General features: G+C 45.5%; 2 protein-coding genes across 3 annotated transcripts in view; both read right to left on the reverse strand.

Moving 5' to 3' along the window:
• Positions 1 to 13,172, reverse strand: part of LOC106575376 (UDP-glucose:glycoprotein glucosyltransferase 1) — a 14,325-nt gene extending 1,153 nt beyond the window's left edge. Inside the window, exons 1-38 of one of the 2 annotated variants that reach the window (XM_014151873.3) lie at positions 13,063 to 13,172; positions 10,992 to 11,130; positions 10,809 to 10,888; positions 10,590 to 10,720; positions 10,391 to 10,503; positions 10,022 to 10,196; positions 9,758 to 9,933; positions 9,518 to 9,618; positions 9,300 to 9,399; positions 9,149 to 9,209; positions 8,960 to 9,051; positions 8,698 to 8,848; positions 7,584 to 7,703; positions 7,403 to 7,488; positions 6,624 to 6,759; positions 6,385 to 6,516; positions 6,132 to 6,296; positions 5,925 to 6,045; positions 4,912 to 5,010; positions 4,748 to 4,771; positions 4,365 to 4,459; positions 4,042 to 4,248; positions 3,809 to 3,940; positions 3,485 to 3,711; positions 3,289 to 3,391; positions 3,106 to 3,185; positions 2,752 to 2,941; positions 2,417 to 2,575; positions 2,237 to 2,322; positions 2,019 to 2,103; positions 1,789 to 1,877; positions 1,565 to 1,669; positions 1,391 to 1,475; positions 1,070 to 1,252; positions 812 to 972; positions 622 to 736; positions 366 to 482; positions 117 to 267 (exon numbers count right to left, since the gene is read on the reverse strand). In XM_014151873.3, the coding sequence (XP_014007348.2) occupies positions 117 to 267; positions 366 to 482; positions 622 to 736; positions 812 to 972; positions 1,070 to 1,252; positions 1,391 to 1,475; positions 1,565 to 1,669; positions 1,789 to 1,877; positions 2,019 to 2,103; positions 2,237 to 2,322; positions 2,417 to 2,575; positions 2,752 to 2,941; positions 3,106 to 3,185; positions 3,289 to 3,391; positions 3,485 to 3,711; positions 3,809 to 3,940; positions 4,042 to 4,248; positions 4,365 to 4,459; positions 4,748 to 4,771; positions 4,912 to 5,010; positions 5,925 to 6,045; positions 6,132 to 6,296; positions 6,385 to 6,516; positions 6,624 to 6,759; positions 7,403 to 7,488; positions 7,584 to 7,703; positions 8,698 to 8,848; positions 8,960 to 9,051; positions 9,149 to 9,209; positions 9,300 to 9,399; positions 9,518 to 9,618; positions 9,758 to 9,933; positions 10,022 to 10,196; positions 10,391 to 10,503; positions 10,590 to 10,720; positions 10,809 to 10,888; positions 10,992 to 11,130; positions 13,063 to 13,096 (4,606 nt within the window). In that variant the 5' untranslated portion in view covers positions 13,097 to 13,172. The remainder of the gene's footprint in view (positions 1 to 116; positions 268 to 365; positions 483 to 621; positions 737 to 811; positions 973 to 1,069; positions 1,253 to 1,390; positions 1,476 to 1,564; positions 1,670 to 1,788; positions 1,878 to 2,018; positions 2,104 to 2,236; positions 2,323 to 2,416; positions 2,576 to 2,751; positions 2,942 to 3,105; positions 3,186 to 3,288; positions 3,392 to 3,484; positions 3,712 to 3,808; positions 3,941 to 4,041; positions 4,249 to 4,364; positions 4,460 to 4,747; positions 4,772 to 4,911; positions 5,011 to 5,924; positions 6,046 to 6,131; positions 6,297 to 6,384; positions 6,517 to 6,623; positions 6,760 to 7,402; positions 7,489 to 7,583; positions 7,704 to 8,697; positions 8,849 to 8,959; positions 9,052 to 9,148; positions 9,210 to 9,299; positions 9,400 to 9,517; positions 9,619 to 9,757; positions 9,934 to 10,021; positions 10,197 to 10,390; positions 10,504 to 10,589; positions 10,721 to 10,808; positions 10,889 to 10,991; positions 11,131 to 13,062) is intronic. The other variant, XM_014151874.3, reaches the window with a different exon arrangement.
• An 8,764-nt stretch (positions 13,173 to 21,936) lies between these two features.
• Positions 21,937 to 23,753, reverse strand: part of LOC106575379 (heparan-sulfate 6-O-sulfotransferase 1-A) — a 28,303-nt gene continuing 26,486 nt past the window's right edge. The window contains exon 4 of the mRNA XM_014151876.3: positions 21,937 to 23,753. This exon is cut by the window's right edge and continues 318 nt beyond it. Coding sequence (XP_014007351.1) covers positions 23,748 to 23,753 — 6 coding nt within the window. The 3' untranslated portion in view covers positions 21,937 to 23,747.

Genomic DNA, 23,753 nt, shown 5'->3' on the forward strand with positions numbered 1-23,753 from the left:
CTGGGAGAGAGAGAGATGGAAGGAGAGGGATTAGTCAACTATGTATGTATGTATGTATGTATGTATGTATGTATGTATGTATGTATGTATGTATGTATGTATGTATGTATGTATACCTGGCTTGTCCTGCTGTGTGGTATGGTTCTCTGCTCCTCTCTCCTGGACTCTGTTCTGCAGGCGTTTGATCTCCTGGTCGTAGTCGCTCCACTCTGCTACGATACGAACAGCTGCCTGCAACTTGGGCTCCTTGGTCTGGGGGTTGTTACACTGGAGGAAGGGTTAAACGTTTTAGCTTCAGCGTCCAAATAAACACGGAGTGGAGTGTAAAAACACAGACATGACTAGAATCTGCACACACTTCGTACCAGATCTATAGTCTTGGCCTTTTTCTTAGAGTTGTCGTCACACCAAGTCTCACACCAGAGCCACTCCTGAGGCAGAGACTTGATAGGCACCTGGTGGATCATATTATTAGGCAGATCCTGGAGAGAGAGACAGAGAATAGGAAAATATTACAAATATAAATACAGAGTTGGAGCATATTTAACTTCACAAAGGTTGTTTGGGAATATCAAATGTTCGGAAAATCTGAATGTTATACACCCATATTCACACACACACCTGGTCGAGGTTGGACAGGCTGTTGGGGTCTTGACTCAGGCCTTGGTATTGTCCTCTCAGTCTGTCTCCTGCTGCTATCTTACGGAACTTCTTCAGATCTACCACATACAGAGCACTGGAGAGACAGAGGGTTACACACACGTCAGTATGTACACGCATACATACCTTTCTACCACACACACACAGTTACCTGATGTGATATTTGCGTCCAGCGAGGTGACTGGCCCAGTAGCCGGACTTCCAGAAGCGGAAGCCGTCCATCTCTCTCCGGCTCTCACAGAACGGTGTGTAGCCATACGGCGCTCCTTCAAGGTCAAAGTCACGGAGCTCCTTCAGGTCGGTACGCACTATCTGTAGGAGGAGAGAGGAAAGAGAGTTCTTCTCAGGTTCACGCAAATCAGAGACATGGACATTAAGTGTGTGTGTGTACGTGTACGTGTGTGTGTACCTGATCTGCGTCCACGAATAAGAACTTGTCGACGGACAGAGGGAACAGGACATCCAGGAAGAGGATCTTGTAACCCCAGATAATCCTCTGTTTCTCAGTCTGCTGGTGTAACCACCGCGGCCACTTATACTGGACTAGTTCATACTGGAAACCATACTGCTCTGCCATGTACGGGATAAACTCCTGTGGGAATAACATTTATTCTGGAGTAAAGTCAATGGAAACTCGATATTGGAAACCCTATTCATACCGCCACATTCAAAATCAACTCCTAGAGGAGAGAATAACAGATCATATTTACATTTTATACTTAATAACTACCTTAAATGCCGGGGACAGGTAGTTTTTGAGGAACCAAAACTTGACTGGTGTTTTGGTGTTCTTTAGAACAGACAACATCATGATCCTAAAAGAGAGAACAAATTGTGGGATTACAACAGACAAACATTTGGAAAAACCACACACACACACACACACACACACACAGGTGCGTACCTGAGGAAACGTTCGTAGAGGTGTCCAGAGGCCACAGAGAAGATGTTGATGACATCATCCTTCTCCTGTTTACTCTCCTCCATCTTCACACCTCCTGTAAACCCTCTGGAGAGAGAAAGAACAAAGAGAGAGAGAATAAACACCATCAAATCCAGCAGAGATCAAATAGGTATGAAACAGTAGACAGTGATGTAAAGGGTGGAGCTGGATGATTAGCGAGATACCTGGTGAGTGACTCCCAGAAGCCCGAGTCGTTCTCCTGGGTTCCATCACTCAACAGCTCCTCACTGAACTTCTCTGGCCTCTTCTGGACCTGATCAACAACAACACACAATCAATACATTACTTAGCAATGGACTTATTGATCCATTCGAATTCAACCTAAGCTTTATTGGGACCTGACAGCAACCAACAATATGAAAGCTGTACTCTACAGCTGGGATCAGAGCAGTACCTTGACTTTGATGATCCGGCTCTTGAAGTTGTTCAGCACCACGATGAGGTCATCAGCGTCTGCTGGAGAGTCTGTTCCATCATGACTGGGAGAGAGGACGTGAGGTCAGAGAGAGAAACAAGAGGCTTTCGTTCCAGCCCAGCACTAACACGCCTGGTTCCACTAGTCATGTGCTAAAGTGAAGACGGTGTGATATGTCGAGATGTTATCTTCAGTACCTGTAGATCTTGTAGATTTCGTCAGACCGTCCTTTCCTCAGCTTCAGGATCCAGGCTCCTGGGTTAGCCTTCAACTGGAAATAACCCTGAGGACGACGACAACACAACGCCCTCGTTCAACTACAACAACGGGAGAATAGAAAGGTGTCTGACTATCAACAGAGGTTAGGGGTGACTCACCAGGTTGGCCATGACGATGGTGTCGACGATGACAGGGTCGGAGGGGGTTCCCAGGGTGAACTGGAGTCCTCTGGGGGGCTGACCTGTACTCACATCAAAACAGTGACCCTCCAGCAGCAGATGTTCCAACTCGTATTCTGCTGCTACTATACTGTCCACCTAGACAGGGAGAATAGAGAATCATTATTAAACCTTCAAAAAAACAACAATTAAACAAATACCAAAATACTCAGTCCACAGTCACCACACTCTCCAGCTGAAGAGGTGAAGGACAACATTAGCCAAGGCAACCGTGTAATAAATAACACAATCCTAAAACAGAACAGAAAACACACCTCTTCCAGGTAGATATTGTCCAGGTCATATCTAGTGTGTATAGACTCCACCATCCAGCTCTCAGGGGTGTTGAGGTTGAGTGTGAAGAGGGGAGTTTGGGGCATGTCCAGGAACTTAGCCAGGGGACCAGGGGAGAAACTACCGTCAGTCTGGAACAACACCTCAGGCTCCAACACATACCGGTAGAAACTGGGAGAAGAGGGGAGGGTTTAGAGAAACACACAGGAAAAACCCTCAAATACTACCAGGGACTTCTAAGGGTAAGGAAACTAAGACGACAGAAACCAGGTCTCTCAGCAGTTAAAACAGGATTACCTGCATGGAGTGAAACAGTGCAGCTGGGGTCTGCTCACCTTTTGAGAGGCAGGTCTGAGAGTTTGGACTGGCAGTTCATAAACACCCGCAGGTTCACATTGACCAGCTTCTTCAACACCTGGTGGGGAGAGAGAGAAACATGGAGAGACAGATGGCCGTGAGACGGAGTATTTGGAGTGAGACAGAACTCCTAAGTGACAGTTATTTGAAGCGGTACGAACCAATAGGAGCGGAGCTAGTTTCTGGGCGTCCCTGGTTACGGGGTCTATCACGGCAAACATGTCAAAGTAGACGTCTCCCTCTGTGGGCCGGATCTTTACAGCACTGTGGACCAATCATAGACCAGACAGAGGTAAACAGAAAGTATATAGGCAATGAATAAAAACATGAAGTAAAACGTTTGATTAGTTTCAGTACCTGTATCGGTCATCAGCAAAGGCATGTTCTATCCTGGCCTCTCCTTTGGGCTGAGAGGAGAGCAGAGAGTCGATCTTCATCACCAGGTCACTGGCCCTGTCCTCCTCCACCCCAAACTGCTGGACCTTGCTTTTGATTCGCTCTCCCGAGGTCTTCAAAATGATACTCTCCAATAGGAGGAAGTCATCTTGGTTAAAGACCCCCCCATCCTCTAGCGGACCAATGATCTGTCGGCAGAGAGAGAGAAACACCATTGTGACACTTCGATCACAGTAGGAAGCATGCTAGTGTGTGTGTGTGTGTGTGTGTGTGTTGCCCACTCACCCGTCCATTGCTGATAACTGCTCTCTGTCCTTTCCCCAGCTTGAGAACGTCTCGGCAGTAGACAGCGTGAGACAGCAGGAAGTCAAACTTAGGACCTTCAAACGCACTCTTAAACAAGGCAACGTCCATACCCTGGAGAGATGGAGAAAAATGATTGTTTTTAGAGTATAGGACAGTATAGCAAAGGGTGAGACAGAATGGTGTATAACGTGTGTGTGTGTGTGACTCTTTACCCCGACAGTGAACTGTGTGACGTCGGCCCCAGTCTCCAGTGCCTTAGCGGTCTCTTCTTTAGCCAGCTTGGCGATGTAGTTTTTAGCGTTGTTAGCTGTCTGGGTCTGCATGGCGGCCCATATCGCCCTGGCAACACGACTGTTCTCCTCGGATGGGCTGTCGCTAGGATTGTTGATCAGGCCCAATCGCACGTTGTTACTGGTTTTCTGTTGAAGGCAGATTTAGGAGAATCTGTCAGATGGTAGGTTCTTCTGTGTGTGGATTTTTTGGGTCGTGTTATAGTGACATCATGTGTGCTCGTATCAGTGTGACATCATCATACCATGTGTCTGATGGCATCGTATAGTAGCTGGCGTCCGGAAGGTTGGTCAAAATCTCCCACAACCCAGAACGTGACTGGACGGATGTAGCCATCATCTAGAGGAGAGGAGGGAGTTGAAGAGGAGGAGAGGAGAGTAAAGAGTCACAGACCTCCTTAATCCCGAAATGTATGCGGTTTGATGTTGCAGTGCCATCTCAATTCTTAGTCTTTGAGCAAGACAGTTGGCAGAAACAAACACAAACACATCCAAGCATGTCATCTCATAGAGATGCAAGATGGTGTGATAATGTTGATGAGGAGTGAGATAAGGTGAATTCACAGAACTATGGCTCGTAATACTGTCTGTTGAAAGAGAGGAGGAGCAGAAAACGAAATAGGGTTACCATGGTGGTCCTTGGGGGCCATCCCTGACGAACAAACATACAGAGGAGAAAGAACAGAATAGATAGACAAGAGATTTAGGGCTGAAACGTTTAGCTCAATAAGATGAAGCTCTGCATGTGTAGCTGTGTGTGTATATATATATATATATATATCTCTCTCTTACCCTTCTTGGTCATGTAGTTCATGCTGTTAGCCACAGTAGTGCTCTTCTCTCTGCTGTCCAGGAACAGAAAGCGAGCGTACTCGTCTATGAAATGGTTATCTGTCAGGAAAGAGAGAGGTGGTTAAGATGGTTCCATCTGTGTGTGTGTGTAACTCACTAGTATTAGATAGGTCCAGGTATGTCCTGGCAGTCGACAGGATTCTGTGTGTGTGTGTGTGTGTGTGTAACTCACTAGTATTAGACAGGTCCAGGTACGTCCTGGCAGTCGACAGGATTCTGTGTGTGTGTGTGTGTGTGTGTGTGTGTGTAACTCACTAGTATTAGACAGGTCCAGGTATGTCCTGGCAGTCGACAGGATTCTGTGTGTGTGTGTGTGTGTGTGTGTAACTCACTAGTATTAGACAGGTCCAGGTACGTCCTGGCAGTCGACAGGATTCTGTGTGTGTGTGTGTGTGTGTAACTCACTAGTATTAGACAGGTCCAGGTACGTCCTGGCAGTCGACAAGATTCTGTGTGTGTGTGTGTGTGTGTAACTCACTAGTATTAGACAGGTCCAGGTACGTCCTGGCAGTCGACAGGATTCTGTGTGTGTGTGTGTGTGTGTGTGTGTGTGTGTGTGTGTGTGTGTGTGTGTGTGTGTGTGACTCACTAGTATTAGACAGGTCCAGGTACGTCCTGGCAGTCGACAGGATTCTGTGTGTGTGTGTGTGTGTGTGTGTGTGTGTGTGTGTGTGTGTGTGTGTGTGTGTGTGTGTGTGTGTGTGTGTGTGTGTGTGTAACTCACTAGTATTAGACAGGTCCAGGTACGTCCTGGCAGTCGACAGGATTCTGTGTGTGTGTGTGTGTGTAACTCACTAGTATTAGATAGGTCCAGGTACGTCCTGGCAGTCGACAGGATTCTGTGTGTGTGTGTGTGTGTGTGTGTGTGTGTAACTCACTAGTATTAGACAGGTCCAGGTACGTCCTGGCAGTCGACAGGATTCTGTGTGTGTGTGTGTGTGTGTGTAACTCACTAGTATTAGATAGGTCCAGGTACGTCCTGGCAGTCGACAGGATTCGGGGGTTGATACGAGGGACAACGTTGGGTTGGGTCATGATGAAATCCACCACATCTTGATCCGTGGCCAGCTCACCCTAGGATGACACAACAAGAGAAGGTCAGTGTGTGTGTGTGTGTGTGTGTGTGTGTGTGTATGTGTGTTACTGTGTGTGTAACTCACCATGTAGACAGCCCGTTGGTAGAAGCTGGTAGTCTCCAGTATTTTGTGCATGGTGACAGTTTCTAGCTCCTCTGGGTCTAGCTGTTCTCGCTGGTACGGCATTCCGTTGTACATCACCACTGGCAACGGACCTACACCCGTCTGCAAGTAGTAACCACGCCCTTCCTGGAGGCGGAGATAGATCGGGAGACGGCACATGAAAATCATACCGTTCTGTCAAGAAACATAACGGTACATAAAAGCAGAACCATACCTTTCTGTTGTCGTCGTATGTGGAGTCTGGTCCAAGAATGCTGCCGACCTCCACGTAGGGAAACTTCTTCTCCAACACCTTGACTACATCACCTACACTTAGCTTACCACCGCTAGGCACACGGTTAAACATCTAGAGGGGGAGAGAGCAGATTCAAATATAGCATTTTCCCATCTGATTGGTCAGGCTGATGTTCCAGATTACTGGGATTGGTCAAAAGACTGATCAATTATTCTCACCGAGATGATGGTGTCGAAGGCGGCGGGAGCGTCCAGCTCTTCTGTGATGTAGTTAAAGGCTCGGAGCAGAGCCACACCGGCATCCTCCATCCCATCGATCTCATCAACATCAGACACCACAAACACCAGCCCAATCCTACAACACACACAGCAGGGTTATTAGGGATGGGAATTGCCAGGGACCTCACGATACTATCACGATACTATCACGATACTTAGGTGCCGATACGATATGTATTGCGATTCGATACTGTGATTTTATTGCGATTCGATGTTCCAGACATATTGCTCACCATATGTCTGCTGCAGAGGGACAAGAGACAGAGCCATGAGAAAACAAAATAAAAGTCATGGAAATAAAAGTGCTGAAAACAAATTGGCTCCCAATTTAAAAAGATTGAGAACGAGCTATGAAGGAAAAATACAGGAGTTATAATATTGTGATATTGTCAAAAAGATGCAATACATCATCAAAAATAATACTGTATCGATTCCCCCCCCCCAGTTACTCACATCCACATAGACTATACAGTAGAATTGGAACCAACATGGCCTTCGGGGGCGGCAGGTGGCCTAGTGTTGGGCCAGTAACCGAAAGGTTGCTAGATCGAATCCCCGAGCTGACAAGGTAAAAATCTGTCGTTCTGCCCCTGAACAAGGCAGTTAGCCCACTGTTCCTAGGCCGTCATTGAAGATAAGAATTTGTTCTTAACTGTCTTGCCTAGTTAAATAAAAGGTTAAATGAAAAATAATAATTCACTAGAAACACACACCCCTACCTGAGTGGGATGTTATTGCTGTAGAACATCTCAGCAACACTCAACAGCTCAGCAGAACTCTCATGGGTCGGGTCCAGAATCACCACCTAAAACACAAGACATCATTGCTTTTTGCTGTCAGTTCCAAAAACGTACGCGATACGTTTGGTGTCGCTGTCTGACACACGTCTCATGTACTCACGAGGTTGTGAAAGTTTTTCCGGATCTGTCGTACGACTCCGGGGAAGGTTGGCCTGAGGAGCTCCTGGACGCTGTAGGGCCATGAGCCGTACCTGCTGTCTGTCTCCAGATTATTAATCCACTGAGGAGAGAGAGATTAGATTACCATCAACATTATCAATGCAAAAAAAGAGTTGGGTTATATACCGTTTTTAACAGCTTGATTTAGCACCACAACATATAAGTGGACCATATTTCCAGAAACTAAAATGGCAGGTTGCTGTTGTTTTATACTGAACAAAAATATAAAAACGCAACATGCAACAAACGATTTTACTGAGTTACAGTTCATATAAGGAAATCAGTCAAATGAAATTAATTCATTAGGCTTTAATCTATGGATTTCACATGACTGGGCAGGAGACCAGCCATGGGTGGGCATAGGCCCACCCACTTGGCAGCCTGGCCCAGCCAATCAGAATGAGTTTTTCCCCACAAAAGGGCTTTTTTTACAGACAGAAATACTTGTCAGTTTCACCAGCTGTCTGAGTGGCTGATCTCAGACGATCACGCAGGTGAAGAAGCCGGATGTGGAGGTCCTGGGCTGGCGTGGTTACACGTGGTCTGCGGTTGTGAGGCAGGTTGGACGTACTGCCAAACTCTCTAAAACAACGTTGGAGGCAGCGTATGGTAGAGAAACTAACATTCCATTTTCTGGCAGCAGCTCTGGTGGACATTCCTGCAGTCAGCTTGCCAATTGCAGGCTCCCTCAAAACTTGAGACATCTGTGGCATTGTGTTGTGATAAAACTGCACATTTTAGAATGGCCCATTGTCTCCAGCACAAGGTGCACCTGTGTAATGAGCATGCTGTTTAATCAGCTTCTTGACATGCCACACCTATCAGGTGGATGGATTATCTTGGCAAAGGAAAAATGCTCACTAACAGGGATGTAAACACATTTGTGCACAACATTTGAGAGAAATAAACTTTGTGGGTATGAAACATTTCTGGGATCTTTTGTTTCAGCTCATGAAACCAACACATTACATGTTGCGTTTATATTTTTGTTCAGGATATATACGGATGACATAGTTGGATGGTTAGGGTTAAATAAAGGGGTAGGTGTGTCTTACGTTGATAGCAGGATTGCGGATGTCCACAGCGTAGTCCGAGTCAGAAGGCTGTACGTTGAGTTTGAGGATGTCGTGGATGAAGGGAGTCTCGATAAGGAGAGAACGCAGGCCTTCCATCACCCTGGCCTCACTACGGAGAACCTCAAACACACTGGAAACACACACACAGTCAATGTGTGTACCTGAAGTTGTGTGTGTGTGTACCTGAAGTTGTGTGTGTGTGTGTGTGTGTGTGTGTGTGTGTGTGTGTGTGTGTGTGTACCTGAAGATATCCTGTGTGTCCAGGTCTATGTGTAGTCCGTTGATGAAGAGAGCATAGTCTCCAGGCTGCAATCCCAGAGTTCCCTTAAATAACTGGAGAGAGAGAGAAGAAGAGCGGTACAGTCATTACATGTTAATGGGTAGTAGAGTTGAGACGAGGAAGGAGAGCTATGGATGACTGAGCTCTTACCTTCTGGTTCTCTTCCATCTCTTTACGTATCTCAGAGCTGACCACTGTTTGAGTGATGGACCTGAGGAGGGGAGAGAGACCACCAGAATCACACACTACACAGAGATCTCAAAAAATATGTTTGTGTTCGTGTGGGTGTGTGTGTGTGTACCTAGCCTTGGTAGGGAAGTTCTGACTGAGGTCTCTCATGACGTTCAGGGCATCTGAAGACGGAGCAGCCAGGATCCGAGCTGCAGTCTGGAAACTCAGATCTGACACATGAAGAGAAAAAATATATATATAGTGGGGGAAAAAAGGAGATGATTACTGTAGCTACAGTTGTCTTGATGCAGGAGAAGAGAGTCAAAGAAAAAATAAAATCCCGCCCACCTTGCATCTGCCAGACTTTAAGGGGAGCCATCTCATTGGTGCTCTCCACCAGGTGTTTCCTTAGCTCCTTCAGCTGCTCCTTCAACTCAGGGTACAGAGTCCTGGAGAGAGGGAGAGGAGAGGTACGGAGAGGAAAGTGAGAGGGAAGAAGAGAGGGAAAGATGACATGTTTCTCCACCCATAACGCTCCAAAGCAGAGCGGGTTTGTGGAATAGCATTTCAATTTGGTAGGCTGGTTACTTCAGTTTTCCAAAGAGGAATCCCTGGACCTCATCCACTGGGTCATTCTCCCCCATCAGCGTAGCATTCACTTCCGCTCCCTGGACCTGTGTATCGTCCTTAGCCTTGTATTCCTGGTTCTTGATGGCCAGCTCCACTCCATAACCAGACAAATACACTCTACGACTGCTGGGAGACTGGCAACGAGAGAAAGAGGAAAAGATGAACATGAAATGCTGTCGTAATTATGTTTCCCTCATGTGTATTCCGGTGTGTTTTTCTTACAGCCAGGTAGTGACGAAGCACATAGGTGGCCAATCCCTTGTTGGCTTTGGACAGCATCAGCTGATGGAACATTGTGAATTCCGAACTTCCAATCTCGGCATACAGGATAACAACCGGAATGTCGGGATTTGATCCCGGGAACCTGTGATCGCTTTTGAATAGGTAGGGCTTGGGCCTGGGACAAAGAGGGATGATGTAAGGACTATTTAATTCGTTATTATCACTTCAACAGAGGTCTTTATCAATAAAAGTGGATATTCCCAGTTTGTCTGTGGGTGTCTCCCAGTGTGTTTGAGTGTCCCAGTGTGTTTGAGTGTCCCAGTGTGTTTGAGAGTCCCAGTGTGTTTGAGAGTCCCAGTGTGTTTGTACCGTTCTGCTGCGGTCTCCATCAGTGCAGCCAGTTTCTCCGTGTCACATGACTTCTCTCCGTGGACATTGAAGAAGGCTGAGCAGCCAGAGGGAGGGGGCTCGTTGGACGCTATCTACAGGAGAGAGAGGCGAGAAACAGTGATTACACACACATAGAGAGGGAGAGGGTAGTCATCTAGTAGTATTGTAGTAATATTACTTGTTGGAAGGAGTGTACAGTAGCAGAGTAGGCCCTGAGAGAGAGGGCGAACTTGAGCATGTTGAGTTGGACTGTGCTGAGCAGAGTACTGGCTCTCTTCACGATCAGGTCGTAGTACGCTCGGTCTGTATCTGTAACAGATCAACACTTTAATATATCTTTCAGAGACCAAGTACTACATAAATCAACATTATAAGTTAAATAAAACATTAAGGCTACCATCATGTTCCCCTTTTATGTTCTGATTAGCTTCGACGAAATCCCAGAACTTCTCCTGACTCTCTTCTGCCAGGAACTCACTGAGAAAAAGAGGGAGCGGGGGGCGGGGTATGAAGAGAAAGAGGGGGTGAAGAGAAAGAAAGGATGTGTTTTGTCTTGTGTATGTGTTGAGCATATTGTTACCTGGCCTCCAGCAGCAGAGGGGTAGAGGCCCACTTGGTGGTGAGACTGGTGGTGACACCCTTGGAGTCAGCTCCTCCAGATAACACTGGTAGCAGGGACAGGGACAGGAGCAGGGCACAGTGCTGCCACATCCTGGGGCCTGGAGAGGAGCGGGAGAGTTTAGTTTGGGGAGAGGAGGAAAGGAGAGAAGGATGAGGGAGAGTAGTAGGAGGAAAGAGAATGGAGATCTGTATTGTATCAGTGCTGAGACTGAAAGACTGGCAACCATGCAAGTAATGCTGTTGCCTTCCCTGTTTTATGTGTTTGAGATCGTATAGCTGTATATGTTCTATTATAAACTGGGTGGTTCAAGCCCTGAATGCTGATTGGTTGACATGCTGACCAGACCGGACACGTCCCGTGCGTCACAAAATAAATGTAGAAATCCATGTTATTCAATTATTTCGCGTGCCAACGAGCGTCTGCATGCCAAGGGCTAAAATAGAACTCCTTTCTATTTCTGACGCAGATCGCGCTGCAAGTCCTACCTCTCCCATCTCCTCATTGGTTTATAGATGCAGGTACCCACGTGCCATCTCCTCATTGGTTATACCCAGGTGGGTGATTGAAAGACTAACTGTTTTGCCGGTTGTCATGGTAATACTATGAAAGTGTAGATGCGATCACCATATAAGTTCAAAGATTAAAAAGCCTGGAAGGAGGAGAGATGACTAGAAATGATTTGGTTGGCCATTTTATGTGTGGATTAATTGTCAGAGTAGAGGACCTTGTTCATTTCAGGTAAAATAACAACTCAATGTTTATATCCCTGGACAAATTTGCTAGCAACAGCAAGCTAGCTAAATTGGACAAATTAGCTAGCAAGTGCAAGCTAACTAGCTAAATTGCCATACATGTTTAATGCTTTTCGACCTGTCCCCCAAATTAATGTCATTGGTTCAGAGTTTGTTTTGATATTTTAACCTGCGTGTCGTGATCGCGTTTGGTGTAGGGTCAAAATAAATGTATGCATGATAGCGCACGCGCGCAGCCGGTTTGGGTTCCGTGTGACAGTCGTGGTATATTTAAGCAATAACCTGAGGAGGTGTGGTATATGACCATATATCACTAAACCCCGAGGTGCCTTATTGCTATTATAAAACGGGTTACCAACATAATTAGAGCAGTAAAGATAAATGTTTTGTTATACCCGTGGTATACGGTCTGATATACCATGGCTGTCAGCATTCAGGGATCGAACCACCCAGTTTATAATTTGTTCTTGAAAGCTGATTGGCTGACAGTTGTGGTATATTTAAGCAATAAGGCACGAGGGGGTGTGGCATATGGTCAATATACCACAGTTAAGGGCTGTTCTTATGCATGACACAGTCCTTAGCCGTGCTATATTGGCCATATATCACAAACCCTGAAGGGCCTTATTGGTATTATAAACTGGTTATCAACGTAATTAGAGCAGTAAAGATAAATGTTGTCATACCCATGGTATACGGTCTGATATACCATGGCTGTCAGCATTCAGGGCTCGAACCACCCAGTTTATAATGGCCATATAACACACCTTATTGCCTTATTGCTTAATTCTAATCAGCCCAAAATTAGCTGTGCAGTTAGTACACCTGTCGTGATTGTAAACACTGCGCCACTAATTCTAACCAATTAGAGCGCTCAGCGTGGCTGTTCCAGGGAGAAATATCCAATGAGCATCTTAATAGGACTTCCGGATTGTTTCAATAAAATCCGATATGGTCAGCTAGCTGGCAACTTAAAACCGAAGGGTTAGTTATACTTTAGCTATTTAAATTACGTGTCAGAAGTTGACACCCTACGTGTTGGTCTTGCTCTGTGTGATGTTTAAGTTAACTTGCTGACGCTTGCAAGCTATTCGTTAGAATAACTGCGGACTTCATTGGTTATCTTGCTAGCACACATGATAACCTAGCTAGTTAGTTAGCGTCAGAATACGTGCAAACTTACAAACCATTTGTGGTGCAACCTCTGACAAATAGTAACTAGTTGGGACACCTTACAGAATATTTTGCAAACATTAAATGAATGTAAATGTACATACCGAAACCGGCTTGGTAACTTCCCGCATCTGCCATGATCAGAGGGGAGGAGTGGGTAGGGTCCTGGCAACTTCATTGTAGGTAGACTGCTGTTTTTGCCTGTTAAAAATCGAAGAAAAAGTATTGTCTGTAAGTTTACGTTTCATTTTATTGGATATATGACTACCTCTTGTTGTATGTAATGGAATTATGTTTTATCACTTAAATTAATCAAAGCAGTACAAAATAAAGTATTTGCAACATTTACCCACTGCTTCAAGTTGGCAACTTAGGCGCCATGTTGGCTCAAAGGGGCCAAGATTTCGTTAGTTTCATCAGCTTATAGAGGTTTTTAATGCATTTTGTGGCACTGCAATACTGCTGAATGTTTTTTTTTCTTCTTTTTTTCACACCTTTATTTAACCAGGTAGGCAAGTTGAGAACAAGTTCTCATTTACAATTGCGACCTGGCCAAGATAAAGCAAGCAGTTTGACACATACAACAACAGAGAGTTACACATGGAGTAAAACAAACAGAGTCAATAATGTAGTAGAAAAATAAGTCTATATACAAAGTGAGCAAATGAGGTGAGATAAGGGAGGTAAAGGCAAAAAAGGCCATGGTGGCGAAGTAAATACAATATAGCAAGTAAAACACTGGAATGGTAGATTTGCAGTGGAAGAAAATGGTGTCGTCTGCGTAGAGGTGGATCAGAGACTCACCAGCAGCAAGAGCGACATCATTGATGTATACAGAGAAAGGAGTCGGCCCAAGAATTGAACCCTGTGGCACCCCCATAGAGACTGCCAGAGGCCCGGACAACAGGCCCTCCGATTTGACACACTGAACTCTATCAGAGAAGTAGTTGGTGAACCAGGCGAGACAATCATTTGAGAAACCAAGGCTGTTGAGTCTGCCGATGAGGATGTGGTGATTGACAGAGTCGAAAGCCTTGGCCAGGTCAATGAAAACAGCTGCACAGTATTGTTTATTATCGATGGCGGTTAAGATATCGTTTAGGACCTTGAGCATGGCTGAGGTGCACCCATGACCAGCTCTGAAACCAGATTGCATAGCGGAGAAGGTGCGGTGGGATTCGAAATGGTCGGTAATCTGTTTGTTGATTTGGCTTTCGCAGACTTTAGAGAGGCAGGGTAGGATAGATATAGGTCTGAAGCAGTTTGGGTCAAGAGTGTCCCCCCCCCTTTGAAGAGGGGGATGACCGCAGCTGCTTTCCAATCTTTGGGAATCTCAGACGACACGAAAGAGAGGTTGAACAGGCTAGTAATAGGGGTTGCAACAATTTCGGCAGATCATTTTAGAAAGAAAGGGTCCAGATCGTCTAGCCTGGCTGATTTGTAGGGTCCAGATTTTGCAGCTCTTTCAGAACATCAGCTGACTGGATTTGGGAGAAGGAGAAATGGGGAAGGCTTGGGCGAGTTGCTGTGGAGGGTGCAGTGCTGTTGACAGGGGTAGGGGTAGCCAGGTGGAAAGCATGGCCAGCCGTAGAAAAATGCTTATTGAAATTCTCAATTATAGTGGATTTATCGGTGGTGACAGAGTTTCCTATCCTCAGTGCAGTGGGCAGCTGGGAGGAGGTGCTCTTATTCTCCAAGGACTTTACAGTGTCCAATAACTTTTTTGAGTTTGTGCTGCAGGAAGCAAATTTCTGCTTGAAAAAGCTAGCCATGGCTTTTCTAACTGCCTGTGTATATTGGTTTCTAACTTCCCTGAAAAGTTGCATATCACGGGGGCTGTTCGATGCTAATGCAGAACGCCACAGGATGTTTTTGTGTTGGTTAAGGGCAGTCAGGTCTGGAGAGAATCAAGGGCTATATCTGTTCCTGGTTCTAAATTTCTTGAATGGGGCATGCTTATTTAAGATGGTGAGGAAAGGAAGGCATTTAAAAAAAATAACCAGGCATCCTCTACTGAAGGGATGAGGTCAATAACCTTCCAGGATACCCGGGCCAGGTCGATTAGAAAGGCCTGCTCGCTGAAGTGTTTCAGGGAGCGTTTGACAGTGATGAGTGGAGGTCGTTTGACCGCTGACCCATTACGGATGCAGGCAATGAGGCAGTGGTCGCTGAGATCTTGGTTGAAAACAGCAGAGGTGTATTTAGAGGGCAAGTTGGTTATGATGATATCTATGAGGGTGCCCGTGTTTACGGCTTTGGGGTGGTACCTGGTAGGTTCATTGATAATTTGTGTGAGATTGAGGGCATCAAGCTTAGATTGTAGGATGGCTGGGGTGTTAAGCATGTCCCAGTTTAGGTCAACTAGCAGCACAAGCTCTGAAGATAGATGGGGGGCAATCAGTTCACATATGGTGTCCAGAGCACAGCTGGGGGCAGAGGGTGGTCTATAGCAGGCGGCAACGGTGAGAGACTTGTTTTTAGAGAGGTGGCTTTTTAAAAGAAGAAGTTCAAATTGTTTGGGTACAGACCTGGATAGTAGGACAGAATTCTGCAGGCTATCTCTGCAGTAGATTGCAACACCGCCCCTTTGGCCATTCTATCTTTTCTGAAAATGCTGTAGTTAGGGATGGAGATTTCAGAATTTTTGGTAATCTTCCTAAGCCAGGATTCAGACACGGCTAGGACATCCGGGTTGGCAGAGTGTGCTAAAGCAGTGAATAAAACAAACTTAGGGAGGAGGCTTCTAATGTTAACATGCATGAAACCAAGGCTATTACAGTTACAGAAGTCATCAAAAGAGAGCGCCTGGGGAATAGGAGTGGAGCTAGGCACTGCAGGGCCTGGATTCACCTCTACATCGCCAGAGGAACAGAGGAGGAGTAGGATAAGGGTACGGCTAAAAGCTATGAGAATTGGTCGTCTAGGACGTCCGGAACAGAGAGTAAAAGGAGCAGGTTTCTGGGGGCGATAAAATAGCTTCCAGGTATAATGTACAGACAAAGGTATGGTAGGATGTGAATACAGTGGAGGTAAACTTAGGCATTGAGTGATGATGAGAGAGATATTGTCTCTAGAAAAATCATTGAAACCAGGTGATGTCATCACATGTGTGGGTGGTGGAACTGAGAGGTTGGATAAGGTATAATGAGCAGGGCTAGAAGCTCTACAGTGAAATAAGCCAATAATCACTAACCAGAACAGCAATGGACAAGGCATATTGACATTAAGGAGAGGCATGCTTAGCCAAGTGATTAAAGGGGTCCAGTGAGTAGTGAGGTCGGTTGCGGTCACGGCGATTCAGACAGCTAGCCGGGCCATGGGTAGCAAGTTGGCAGAAGATGGTCTGTCATTAGCCACCGTGCATTTCCGTCGGTAGATTAGTGGGGTTCCGTGTGGTAGAGGGCACCAATCCAATTGGCAAAATAGTTATAGGTATTGTGGCCCAAGAAAATTGGCCGATAGACCTATTCAGATAGCAGCCGATAAGACAGCTAACGATTAGCGGGCCGCAGATGGGCGTTCGGGTTACGTCGCGACGGAGGGGCCAGTTGGATAACTCCCTCGGGCAGATAACGTCGGTAGTCCAGTCGTGAAGGCCAGTCGTGAATGTATCAACAGAGATGTTAGAAATAGTTCCTTCTCCGCATCTAATGTACCATAACCAAGCCAACTCAACACTCCACGTATTCAGATAACTTCCAATGAATTGCTAGACTTTCCATTTGTATTTTATCATCAGAATCATTGATTTGTGATTGAATGCCCTTATAGGGTAGGCCGTCATTGTAAATAATAATTTGTTCTTAACTGACTTGCCTAGTTAAATAAAGGTTAAATAAATAAAACTAAAGCAATATTATTCCCATGTCCCTATACACCATCTTCTCTCTGGACCATAATTAACTGAATCAGGTGGGTTACTGCAGGGCTGGAATGAAACCCTGCACACCCAGTAGCTCTCCAGAACCAAAGTTGTTGGAGACCCCTGGCCTATAGAGGAAGTTTCCACCACGAGGGGAAGTGATTGAGCCAAGTGCACACCATATAGTTACAGAGGACTCAACATTGTGTCTGTGAAAGAATGGGTAGCGCCATTGAAGCCATCTCCATTTAGTAGTCCATTTTCTTCTACTACTGCTTATATGAGTTGGTTAACAAACTGAAAGGGTCTATACTGCCACCTGGAGTGTGTTGTTTGAACAGTCATAAAGCCAAGGTTGGTGATTTACTGCCACCTACAGTTATGGAATGTTTACTCACGAGTACAATTCATTGGCTGATCCTTCCTGATGACCTGGTTGGAATTATGTGGAATCATTCCTTAACCTATAGTAAGCCCCATGCAGTTGACTACTTCAAAATGGTGAAAGTAATCAAATTAAATCCATTTGTATTTGTCACATGCGCCGAATACAACAGGTGTAGACTTTACCATGAAATGCTTACTTTTCGAGTCCTTTAGTTAAAAAGTTCAAAAGAAAGACAAATTATCAAAAAAGGAAATAGTAACACAATCAAATAACAATAATGAGACTATATACAAGGAGTACCAGTACTGAGTCAATGTGCAGGGGTATGAGATAGTTGAGGTAATTGATGTATGTTCAAGACTGGGCATTCAACTGAGACTGCTCTTCTCTGTGTCACGGAGGCTCTCCGCACTGCTAAAGCTAACTCTCTCTCCTCTGCTCTCATCCTTCTAGACCTATCTGCTGCCTTTGATACTGTGAACCATCAGATCCTCCTCTCCACCCTCTCCGAGTTGGGCATCTCCGGCGCGGCCCACGCTTGGATTGCATCCTACCTGACAGGTCGCTCCTACCATGTGGCGTGGCGAGAATCTGTCTCCGCACCATGCGCTCTCACCACTGGTGTCCCCCAGGGCTCTGTTCTAGGTCCTCTCCTATTCTCGCTATACACCAAGTCACTTGGCTCTGTCATATCCTCACATGGTCTCTCCTATCATTGCTATGCAGACGACACACAATTAGTCTTCTCCTTTCCCCCTTCTGATAACCAGGCGGCGAATTGCATCTCTGCATGTCTGTCAGACATATCAGTGTGGATGACGGATCACCAGCTCAAGCTGAACCTCGGCAAGACGGAGCTGCTCTTCCTCCCGGGGAAGGACTGCCCGTTCCATGATCTCGCCATCACGGTTGACAACTCCCTTGTGTCCTCCTCCCAGAGTGCTAAGAACCTTGGCGTGATCCTGGACAACACCCTGTCGTTCTCCACTAACATCAAGGCGGTGACCCGATCCTGTAGGTTCATGCTCTACAACATTTGCAGAGTACGACCCTGCCTCACACAGGAAGCGGCGCAGGTCCTAATCCAGGCACTTGTCATCTCCCGTCTGGATTACTGCAACTCGCTGTTGGCTGGGCTCTCTGCCTGTGCCATTAAACCCCTACAACTCATCCAGAACGCCGCAGCCCGTCTGGTGTTCAACCTTCCCAAGTTCTCTCACGTCACCCCGCTCCTCCGCTCTCTCCACTGGCTTCCAGTTGAAGCTCGCATCCGCTACAAGACCATGGTGATTGCCTACGGAGCTGTGAAGGGAACGGCACCTCCATACCTTAAGGCTCTGATCAGGCCCTACACCCAAACAAGGGCACTGCGTTCATCCACCTCTGGCCTGCTGGCCCCCCTACCTCTGAGGAAGCACAGTTCCCGCTCAGCCCAGTCAAAACTGTTCGCTGCTCTGGTACCCCAATGGTGGAACAAGCTCCCTCACGACGCCAGGACAGCGGAGTCAATCACCACCTTCCGGAGACACCTGAAACCCCACCTCTTTAAGGAATACCTAGGATAGGATAAAGTAATCCTTCTAACCCCCCCCCCCCCTTAAAAGATTTAGATGCACTATTGTAAAGTGGTTGTTCCACTGGATATCATAAGGTGAATGCACCAATTTGTAAGTCGCTCTGGATAAGAGCGTCTGCTAAATGACTTAAATGTAAATGTAAATGTAATATGTACATGTAGGTAGAGGTGAAAGTGACAAGGCAATCAGGAAAGATAATAAACAGTGTAGCAGCAGCATATGTGAAGACTGTGAAAGTTTGTTTGTGTGTGTGGCGTCAATATGCATGTGTGTGTGTGTATGTTTTGTGTGTGTGAGCATATGTATGTATGTAGTCTTGTGCGTGTTTGAGTGTCAGTGTAGTATGTGTGAGTGTGTGGGTAGAGTCCAGTGAGTGTACATAGAGTCAGCGCAAATAAAAAGGGGGTCAATGCAAATAGTCTGGGTAGCCATTTGATTAACTGGTTCAGCAGTCTTATGGCTTGGAGGTAGAAGCTGTTCAGGAGCCTTTTGGTCCCAGACTTTGCACTCCGGTACTGTTTGCCGTGTGGTAGCAGAGAGAACAGTCTATGACTTGGGTGGCTGGAGTCTTTGACAATTTTTAGGGCCTTCCTCAGACACCGCCTGGTATAGAGGTCCTGGATGGCAGGGAGCTATGCCCCAGTGATGTACTGGGCTGTACTTGCTACCCTCTCAATGGCACTGCCCTTAGCAAGGACTCACATGAAACCACACACACACACACTCCCCATGCTAAAACAGGCTTTTGGGCTCTACAGTGCCTCTATCTATCTCTATGGTGCACACATCAGAATCAGAATCACCTTCATTTGCCAAGTCCATTTTCACATACCCAGAATTTGACTTAGTAAAGTGCTGCTGCTAGCAATAGAAAAAAATATACAGACAGAATATAGACCAAGCAATTTACATAATCTACAGGTTATTGCGACTGCACCAGGCCACCAACTGTGGGAAGGATAGGTAACCAGACTGCAGTCTGCAGCCCGTCTGCTTTAGAAATTACAGAGGAGAGAGGGTCAGTTCCTGAGGGACTCTACTAGCTCAATGGTTTGATTTAATATTAATACAAAAAAGAGCTGGTCCATTAATTATCCTGTCAGACCTGACCTTCACACACACCAATACACACACCACACATGCCCTCCTCCCCCACAAACACACGCCTACACAAATGCACACACGCACACACTCCCCACAGGGGCCGTTTGTCTGTCAGGAAGGTGATGTCTCCAGATGAATTATGGGAGGTGGCTGTCATCTTTGGGGTCAAATACAAAATGGCGTCCCTGGGGTGGGAGGTCAGCGTTCTCCCTGGCTGCTGTCGCACCTCGCACGACTGCCATTGTATAGGTTACACACAGGCCCAGCCCTGTGCAAACAACCCCAATTAAACTCACTCACATTAATATTATCACACTCTACTGTGTGTGTGTGTGTGTGTGTCTTTGGTTTCATGTGAGTCCTTGCTAATTTAAGTCTCCATGTCAGTATAATGGGGGTGAGGATAGGTCCCCAACATGAAGCTAATTCACCACTAGTGAAGCGGGGAACACTATCATTAACATGAACCTGTAGAGAGGAGGAGGAGGAGGCAGTTGTATTTGGTATTAATACTGACTAGTCCCAGTTATTGATGATATATTGGCATATAATTTGAATATTATTCAACATATTAAATCACATATAAGAGAAACACGTTACGGCCCATCTCTAACTTGTAATCCATATCGCTTCCATTGACTCAGCCGAACCCACATCTGCTTTCCCGTTAGGTGTGTGTGTGTGTGTGTGTGTGTCTATAAATGTCTGATTAATGGTAATTCAACCGAGGGTCCAAGAGGACAAGCCATGGGTCATGGACAGTATAAATCTCTGGGTGTCAGTGGGGTTCTACTGTATATTTATTTGACATTAACGAGCAATAGACACACACAGCCTCTGGGCTATGTTCTTTATAAGACCCTCTATGAACTCACTGTCACAGTGGTACGATTTAGCCTCAACCTCGTAGGATGGCTGGGGCCCTGATGAGATGGTAAGTCACAGTATGGCCCGTTTTTCATTGCCCTTTAGAAGAATCCACACCTGATAGATAGGAGAGTTGCTCCTAAGCCTTTTTTTAACTTGTTTTACTTGTCTGCTCTTGGAATAACAGCGACCCTGGGTTGTGTGTATTGACACAAAGGGTGAATCTGAGATTATAGACATGGAGTTTAGTATAGTCCACCATGTACTCTCTATCCAGGGAAATATTGTTCAGCCTTGTGGTGTGTCAGAGGTCCATGCACTTTAGGGACCAGAATGGAAATAAGACTCTGACTTCCTGTTTATGATTTTAAAATGTACGTATTCTTGTGTTTTTTAAACTGCCAAATAAAATCAATCAATCAAAGATCACTGGGTTGCTATATTGAGTGGCGCAGTGGTCTAAGGCACTGAATCTCAGTACAAGAGGCGTTACTATAGTACCTGGTTCGAATCCAGGCTGCATCACATCCGGCTGTGATTGGTAGTCCCATAGGGTGGCGCACAATTGACCCAGTGTCGTCTGTGTTAGGCTGTCATTGTAAATAAGAATTTGTTCTTATGCTTAAATAAAGGTGAAATAAAAAATGGTAAAACAACTGCTCTTCCCTGGCTCCCTCTCCTGTCCTTGCTCCATGAAGGGCATCAAGTGTTGTTATTTACACCTCACCTCTATCGACCTGACTCTACTTGATCCCTTACCCTATCTGCCTCATCCTGGCTCCTTCTACCCCACCCACTCTTCCTCCTCCTCCTCCTCCTCTCCTCAATCCACCAAGGACATGAAGTGTAATTTACTCCCCAAAACCCCTCCACTCAAGCCACAGGCTGTTCCCACTGGCCTTGGATAGAGGTGTGTGTGTAGATTGAATTAGACAGTAGATCAGTGTTGACAGGACCAAGGCTGTCATTAAGAGGGAACAGGTTGTTTTATGAGGTCAAGGTTCTGCAGTTTTACTGTGTGTGTGTGTGTGTGTGTGTGTGTGTGTGTGTGTGTGTGTGTGTGTGTGTGTGTGTGTGTGTGTGTGTGTGAGAGAGAATGAGAAAAAGAACTAGAGAGAGAACGCATAACATATACAGTATATGAGTGCACCAATGTTGGAAATAACACTAAAACAAGGGACAGTTTTTCAAAAATGGAATATTTTAATTAGTGGTTTGATGATCTGTTTTTGCAATCATAAGATCATTTCCTGAATGACACTGATAGTGGGAACGGGACACCATCGGCAGAACATTCAAAAAACTAGTTGAGACACACAGGAAGTAAACGTTTGTGATGGAAAATATTCAATTTCATTCAACAGAAATATTTAAGACACTAGTGTAAGCGATACGATTGTAAAGAAAGTTTATAGCAGTATGACCTGGTATAATTTGAGTTTGAGGGACTCCAAAAGCGTTACCATCGATGAGTAGTGCTGTAGTTGACATAATGGTGTGTGTGTGTGTTATTTTGGACATATTCACGTAGGGAGTGATACAGAGTCAGATATCAAGGTGACCTAGGGTTAAGGGAAACGTCTACCTCAACCATTTGTCTCTGTGTGCGTGTGTCTCCCTCCATGTTAAGAATAAATTAAAAGGGTTCCCATTCAGCCTTCTAACACTAGGCTAAGAGATTGGTCATATAGCATGTCAATCACACAGCAATGCTACTGCAATTCTCTCGATCTCGCACACAATCACACAGGATATTTACAAATGCATACACACTATTTACACTATTTACATGTGTATGTGCACACAGACAGACACACACAGAAACACAGTGGAAAAGTAGTCACAAAAGTGGTGTGAGCCTGAAATATCATGTAGGTCTAATAGTCATCATGCCTGTCCTGAGAGGCACTAACTACCAATCAGAAGTAAGGTTGGGCTCAGTTCCATTTATACTGCATCAGATCAGCTCTAACATTCATCACATCCATGGCCACGTCTCAAACTACACCCTATTCCTTATAGGGCCACATAGGGCTCTGATGAAAAGTAGTGCACTGTATAGGGAATAGGGCGTCAGAAGTAGCGCACTACATAAGGAATAATAGGGTGTTGGAATGGAAGTAGTGCCCCACAAAAGGGAATAAGATGTAATTTGGATGGATTGTTACCCAGTTGTCTACACACATATATGCATGTCCCCATCATGTTGAAATAATATCTATGGTCCGTCTGTCGGTTACATTTCCTTTACAAAACATCGGCAGTAACATTGGTCTCAGTGTATTACAATGCTGCTTAAAACAAACATAAAAACAAAATAATAATAAACGTAGTAGTTCTAAAATGAGAATTGCATCATTAAGACACATGTTCATTTATTTAACTAGGCAAGTCAGTTAAGAACAAATTCTTATTTTCAATGACGGCCTAGGAACAGTGGGTTAACTGCCTTGTTCAGGGGCAGAACGACAGATTTGTACCTTGTCAGCTCGGGGATTCGATCTTGCAACCAATTGGTTACTAGTCCAACACTCTAACCATTAGGCTACCTGCCACCCCAATTTTCATGTCTGAAATGGTGGCTGATTTCCAAGCAAAAATATTTTTATACATAGTCCAAGTCTTGCTTTACATAGTCTTTTTTCTGTAAATGCTACATTTTCATTTTCTTGGTTCAGCTCAGCCAATGGAAAACCTTCTGTCCAATGGTTTAAAACTCTGCTCTCGGATTGGAGCTATACATCCAGGAAGTAAAGAGGTCCTTTGCAAGGGATTTCTGGGAGTTTCCCCACTATAGTTTTCTTGACCGTGCACTTTACGTGGGGTACCAGAGAGACAAAGAGGGAGAGAGGAGGCAAGGGAGAGCGAGAGAGAGGGAACAATGAAAGTCGGTTTTCAGTGACATTCAATCCATTCCTCTACTTCAGTCTCCATAACTACCCTATACACTTTCATCCCTGACCTCTAACCTCCGATGAGTGTGTGTGTGCGTTACCA

Source organism: Salmo salar, chromosome 17, assembly GCF_965601325.2.
Source record: "Salmo salar chromosome 17, fSalSal1, whole genome shotgun sequence".
NCBI lineage: Eukaryota > Metazoa > Chordata > Actinopteri > Salmoniformes > Salmonidae > Salmo > Salmo salar.